This window comes from Miscanthus floridulus, chromosome 16 (assembly GCF_019320115.1).
Source record: "Miscanthus floridulus cultivar M001 chromosome 16, ASM1932011v1, whole genome shotgun sequence".
NCBI classification, from domain to species: domain Eukaryota; kingdom Viridiplantae; phylum Streptophyta; class Magnoliopsida; order Poales; family Poaceae; genus Miscanthus; species Miscanthus floridulus.
The window spans coordinates 29,454,346-29,461,182 of NC_089595.1; the positions used below are offsets into that span (position 1 = coordinate 29,454,346).

General features: G+C 40.9%; 1 protein-coding gene and 1 long non-coding RNA gene across 6 annotated transcripts; one reads left to right on the plus strand and one right to left on the minus strand.

Moving 5' to 3' along the window:
- Nucleotides 1–633: 633 nt before the first annotated feature.
- On the minus strand, nt 634–3,209 carry LOC136510494 (uncharacterized). The gene is made up of 5 exons (XM_066504918.1): nt 2,985–3,209; nt 2,074–2,235; nt 1,869–1,975; nt 1,125–1,246; nt 634–1,050 (listed from the first exon to the last, which is right to left on the minus strand). The coding sequence occupies exons 1-4, from the start codon at nt 3,207–3,209 to the stop codon at nt 1,156–1,158; spliced, it is 585 nt and encodes a 194-aa protein (XP_066361015.1). The 3' UTR covers nt 634–1,050; nt 1,125–1,155.
- A 463-nt stretch (nt 3,210–3,672) lies between these two features.
- LOC136513681 (uncharacterized) lies at nt 3,673–6,077 on the plus strand. 5 transcript variants are annotated; one of them, XR_010773415.1, is made up of 5 exons: nt 3,673–3,820; nt 3,918–3,979; nt 4,106–5,223; nt 5,472–5,569; nt 5,841–6,077. It is a non-coding gene; the product is annotated as an uncharacterized lncRNA (long non-coding RNA). The 5 variants fall into 5 exon arrangements; XR_010773412.1 differs by lacking the exon at nt 5,841–6,077 and having other exon boundaries at nt 4,106–4,554; nt 4,629–5,223; nt 5,472–5,760; XR_010773413.1 differs by lacking the exon at nt 5,841–6,077 and having other exon boundaries at nt 3,915–3,979; nt 5,472–5,760.
- Nucleotides 6,078–6,837: the final 760 nt, after the last annotated feature.

Consider the following 6,837-nt stretch of genomic DNA (forward strand, 5'->3'; position numbering starts at 1 on the left):
ATCAATTATCTTATATTTGACAAGTTTATATATAGGAATAATATTAATATTTAAAACAATATGGTATACATATGAAAAATATATTTCGTAATAAATCTGATAATACTAGCTTGATGTCATAAATTTTGATACTCTACTTTATAAACTTATTCAAACCTAAAATAGGTTGCATTGTAAAAATATATATAATTGTATTTTTTTTACAAAGGATTTATAAAAAAATTGATCCTAATATTAATAGATAGTAAATGTGTGCCTTACATCGGGAGGAAAATTTTTTACACGTCCATTGGTTAATACTAGGTAGTGTGCCCGCGCGTTGCTACGGGATAACTGAACTTTTATACTAAAAGCACACGGATCGCACAATAAGATGATAAAATTAAATACCGACATTAATGTGATATTTAATTCAAAAAAGCAAAGTTTGTGAAATTAAAGTCACGAAGAACCCGACGTCGTAGGCTCACCAACTCTACTGTAAATGAAACAAAAACACGGTAAATGAAAAATATCTTGGTGCCACTTAGCGCGTACACTGAAAAACATGTCAAAATGGTGCTGCTGACCAACATCTGTCATATATATGATCCATTCTGCCTCCTGAACGTTGAGCCGATACCTCCATAAAACCATGGACAAAAAATATTAAAATCCACATATCCATTGAAGAAGAAAAGTAGATGCATCAACTACACAGATTATGACATGCAGGGAGTCACTAACTCATAGTTCTACAGGTTGAGTGATTTAACAAACCAACAATACACCACCGTGTTTAAGACATTTAACATTTTTCAGAATCTGAACTGCAAGATCCAAGAAAAGTTACTTCCATCACAACTTGAGAAAACAGTAAGAGATACCTTTCTAGTAAGCACCAGGTGGGTGAGCTGGCCCAGTGCTATAACACTACCAAACTTTTGGCTGTCTTCATTAGTTTTCTAATTTTATAAATGCTAAAACTGCATCTGCAATATATCTTTGCACCATGAATTTTAAAGAGATCATAGACCTTCGAGTGGCCTTAAAACTCGGCATCAGCTACCCCTATGATCAGAGAAGCGAATGAGATCATTTTACAACGCAAAATTCATAGGAAGGAAAGTCTGATGGGGGCTCACCGTGCTTCCCCAGCGGTCGTGCGCGTCGATGCTAGTCTTCTAGTTGAGCAGCCACTCTGACAATGTCGCGGTGGCCCTCACAGGCAGCAATGTGCAGTGCAGTTCCGCCGTCAAGGTTGATGCTGTAAGAGCAATTCCCTAGACGTCACACTACAGGTAAATAGCATAGAAATCTGTAGCACAAAAACTCATCTTCAACCTCAGAGTACAGGAAAATTTCAAAATTTGGCATCTGAGTGATTATGGTTTGGAAATTTACACTCAAACTGTACCTCGCCTCATAGCAAAATGAACATCACTGTCTCTCTTTTCAAGCTTATCCATGAGCTAATGCCAAAACCTCTACTACATACAGAACATTTTAATTGCTAAAACATCTATCATTTGCATCAGACCATCCACCACAATGAAATTCTCACAAAATTACCATGCGTCTTACAGAAGTGCCTGGCTGTGTATATTCTGCTGACTGGAACAATAAGTCAGCAACAAATAGGAATCGTTTTACAATAGAAATGCCACATAACATTTTTAACTTGTTTTTTAAATTCTTTCTTAAAATTATAGTAACAAGATAGTCTGGTCAAAAGTGGTCAAAAGATGAAAAGAATGTGACCTAAAGTCTGTTAGATTTGTGACTTCTTCTATGAGCTATCTGATTAATTATAGCTGTAGTAACTAATATTTGACACATCAAGTAAAGAGTTTCCTTGACTGACAATTAGGGAAGAGAGTTTATCATACCCGAATATATAGCGTAAAACTTTTGACTTTCCCTCAATTCTTGCAATCACTTTGATGATTACACAGAAGACTATAGCCGCAAATGCAAAGAGATAGTCCAGAGAACTCTACACGGACAGACAAAGTGAGGATTAGCCTGTCAGTTGAAAGATAAGCAAACAGGTAGAATATTTCAAGCACCAGTAGATTGTTACAGAAGTAATACCTGGAGGATCATAACAGCTGAAATAATTAAGATAGCCCACTCAACAAAATAAGCCACACCCTCGCCAACAGATTCATCTTCCGCCAGGACAAGTTTACGGACACCCCAGTAACCAAACCAGGCTCCAGCTAAGATGACACATACGAGAACGAATATTCCAAGCTGCAATGACACATTTTTTACATTAATATAATGATATATCATAAGAGGAATGATAGAAATAGAAACACATACCACTGAATGTTGAAACACTAACAATAACCCCATGGAAAATATAATGGCACAGTACGAATATGAATGGAAAATAACACAGAAAATCTGACAACTTTATAAATCATTTGATGTTATCAAGTCAATTTGCTTTCATAGTACAAGTAGTGTAGATTATTCCCCAACAGAGCTCAAGAAAATAAGCACACTCACATACGTGACGAGAAAATTAGTATTATTCAGTATATTGCATAGATATCTATAAAGAAGACAAAAAAGTGGTGAAGTCATGTGGCAAACTGGCAATTCAAAAGTTAGTAGTCATAATACATGTATACACTTGTAATTGGATCAGATCTCTGAACACTAGTAGCCAAATGCTAGATTTAACACAGCGTAAAGGCAAGAGAAAAGGATAAGGAGCACAAGGGCTAGGAACATTCAGAACAAAGCAGATAAAATCACACAGAACCGCAGGCGCAGATCCAAAGTCTGAAGGGTATTTGGGCGTGCACATGTACGACTGATAATCTTTGAAAGGGATCAAAGTTATAAGCATAATACTTGTAAAGGGATACAGATATCTTAGTTCTCTGAAATCACTGGAAATCAAAGACTACAGAATCACTGGAATACAAATGACTCCAGGGTTTGGGTGCTCAGTATCGCACAACACAAAGGGAAGAGAAGGGTGGGCATACCTGTGATGAAGGGCCCGGCGTAGACCTGAGCACCTTGCGTGCGGCGGCGGCACCTTCTCCTTTACAGCGAATGACGGGCGCAGATCGGGGATGAGCGAGGTGGCGGTACGAAAATAAGCGGTTCACACCCGCGTCACGTACCCACCCTGATGTCTGCCGTAGGATATCGTCATGAGATTCGTGCGTCGTAATTTGGTTATCGTTCCGGTAACTCGGTAAGGCCATTAGCAACAATACTGGCCACGTATGATGCTGATCTGGACTCAGAACAGCCCGCATTATTCATTGCGGTGGTTGGGTTCTTCCCGCTGTAACTTTCACTCTGCTAGGCTTTCTATCTTGTATTGAAAATACAAGCGCGTTTCATTTCTAATTCAGGCTGAGTTTGGTTCCCAAAAACTTTCCCAAAAAGTGCTACAGTAGTCATTGTATCGAATCTTGCGATATGTGCGTGTAGCATTAAATGTAGACGAAAAAAACTAATTGCACAGTTTGGTTGAAAATCGCGAGACGAACATTTTGAGCCTAATTAGTCCATGATTGAACATTAATTACCAAATAAAAACGAAAGTGCTATAGTAGCCAGATTCTCAAATTTCACGAACTAAACACAGCCTCACAGTAATTCTTTCTTGATCGACCGATAACTTATGTTTAGACCCCTTTTCTCTTGAGCCTTGTTCTCGATCTTTTTATTCGATCTCAGATCCATTTTTGAAGCTCCACTCGACTGCTGCTCTGTGCTCTAGTGGTAGTCTATGTCGCCGGCTCAGTGTGATCCTAGGGGAAGTCGTTCAGCATCTCGCCCGGCGGAGGCGGCGCCCCTCAAGGTTTCGGTGAGTTCCCCCCTAGTATGCATCCCGCACCTGGATCCCAAATCATGTCCTTCAGTTTTGCCTGATCTGTTTTCCTTCTTCCTATCCTCAAAAGCAGCCTGCTCCGCGTCGATTACATCCCGGCATGCCGTCGGCGGGCGCATGGCTGCTTCGATGCAGGTTAGTCGCGCCCCATATATCCCCTAGTCGACTGACTGGATCACTGGTGCTTTGATTATTTCCGGAAGAGGGTAGTTCTTCTTGTATCAGTGTTTTTTTCCCCTAATATCATTCATCCTGCCCCAGGACGGTAGATCTAATCCGCCGCCATCTGCTGAGGTTCCAGTAGGAAATTCGCCTATTCAATTCAGCAGTGTTGAGTCGAGCTCAGTTTCATCACGCTGCTCAGTGAGGCTTCTGCATGAAACTATTTCAAATTTTGGGCCAGAAAAGGTTCAGTTGGTTCGTTCAATCGGTTTCGACGGATTGCTCCATATGCCTCTCTTGAAGCAGATCAATCTTCGTTTTGCCACATGGATTGCTCCCACTCACATTCCAACGATGTCATCAATTTTCTAATGCGTCGCTACGTTAACTTGGAAGCAGGTCGCTGATGATCGATTCAAGTGGACTGTTTGCAGGCTCCTTTTGGACAGGCCACAGAACCCGGTGTGCTGGGAGTCATTCGCTCTCAAGCGTCGTCAGTGAGCTGGAGGGTGGTGCATTGGTGCTTTTGGCGTTCTTCCAAGGCGACTGTACGGTACCTTTTATTTTGCGCACAAGCCCTCTACGTCGCCAAGTGTCTTCTAATATGTGTGCGTGGCGACAGGTAGACAATTCGGGAAATGTGCGGCTTTAATCGGTTGCCGTTTCGGAAAACCTTGTTGATGGCCGCATCCGTGTGAATGCTAGCTATGGAACCTATTTTATGTCTAGACATGTTTCCATCGCGCCTCCCGCGCCAGTTTCTTTCGGCTTTGTTGCACTCCTTTAGTTTTAGTGATGCATTTGCGTCTCCTCGTCCATTGTTTGCAAATGTATGCCCATGTTCCTGATCGAGCACTTTATCTCCAGCTCAGCCCTACATGCCGTCCTGTTTCCGTTCCTTGTTTAATCGTCGCGTATCTTTTTTTTTTTCTCTATCATCCTTATCTTCCTTCATGAATACTACACGTGGGCACCCGTCACTAGCTTCCGTCTGCTCGACGCTGGCGGCGGTGGACCAGCCCATCATCACTACACATCACCAACGTCCTCCTCCATCTCCATCACGTGCAGTGCACTCGGCGCCGGCTCCCTCAGCGCTTCCGTCTCCTCGACGCCGGCGGCGGTGGACCAGCCCGTCATCACTACATCACCAACGTCCTCCTGCGTCTCCATCCCGTGCACTCGGTGCTAGCGCCAGGCATGGCCGGGATCGGTCGGTTGGTACCTTTTCCTCTCTCTCAATTTGGGGGGTCTTTATCTTTGGGGTTTCGATCTGATCCGTTTTGCAGCCCAGCCGGATGTGTTGTTGGGTTGATGGAATTCGATGGATAGGGTTTCGTTCTTTTTGAGGAAGAGTCAATCTCTTATTCTGGTGGCTTCAAATAGATTTACTTGCTGCTATTATTTTTTTTCTTATTTGTTAGTTCCTTTTCTCTGATTGTGCTTGATCTGTGTTTGGCTGCAGACAACGCTGGTACAAACAAAGAGTAGTCCAGTGACATCCCTCAACACCAAGCGCCTGCGTGTGCGTCGAGGTCGCCGTGATCTGGTCGCCGGACTCAGGCGAGTTCATCAGAGAAGATCTAGGGGATGAGACACACTCAAGCCATAAATTATAAACTGGAACATATCTGCAAATTATGGTTCTTGTGAGGCACCCTGGGTACCATAAGTAAAAAAATATCTTCCATTTGTTAACAGGGTTATTTTGGTATAAAAGTATATACTAAAAAGTTTATACAAAAGTTGGATTATCATCTTGTCTCGTGATAGTTTTAGAAAGTGTATTATGATGTATGTTTTCATCAATTACAAGATTTTTCTTGTCATGCAGCATAGGCCAATGCCGGTACCATTAGATGTGTGGCGTGTCTATGTGAGCAAGGCCCATGTTTCATGACAAATGTGTTTGTAAGGGGTTCAGCAATGAGACAAGATGCTGTGAAGAAGGCTGATATTAGTTGATAATGAATCGGTGAATTCAGTAGACTAAAGATTGCATGTTTCTGGAAAAAATGATGGCTGATTTGCTGGCTGCAGAGAACAAGCTAAATGATACATGCTCTATATTAAAAACGAACATGTCTTCTTGTCTATGATTTTGTTAAAGTAAAAATAATATGTTTAAATATATGGCTTAGAATGAATGTAGACCTATCACTACCGGAGACCGGCTCTTTGCCGAGTGCCAAGTGGATTGCCGAGTGTTTTTTTTCGGGCACTCGGCAAAGAGCTTCTTTGCCGAGTGCGGAAAAGAAAACACTCGGCAAAAAAAAAAAACACTTGGCAAAGAAGCTCTTTGCCGAATGTTTTTTTTTACACTCGGCAAAGAAGCTTCTTTGCCGTGTTTTTTTTTGACACTAGGCAAAGAAAATTTCAAAGCACATTTTAGAGTAGTAAATTAATTCAAATGAACAAGTTTTCAACTACAAAGTTGTATAACTCATCAAGATGTACAATGTTTGTTTTGGTCTTTTCTCCATATGACAAAGTAAAAATAAATTTGTTCATAAATCTAACATATCTCTCTTGTAGTTTATGAAACTACAAGAGAGATATATAAGATTTGTAAATAATGTTAGAACGACCATGTCGGATGAATAGATGATCAAACAACCAAAATAAACTTTGTAGATTTCGAAAAGTTATGAAACATTGTAGTTGGCAACTTTTTGATTTGAAATCATCTTGTCATGCAAAACTGCGTTTGAATTTCAAAAATTTAAAATTCGAACTTTTCAAACGACCTCGGATGGAAAAACAATCAAAATAAACTTTGTTGATCTCGAAAAGTTATGAAACATTGTAGTTGGCAACTTTTTGATTTGAAA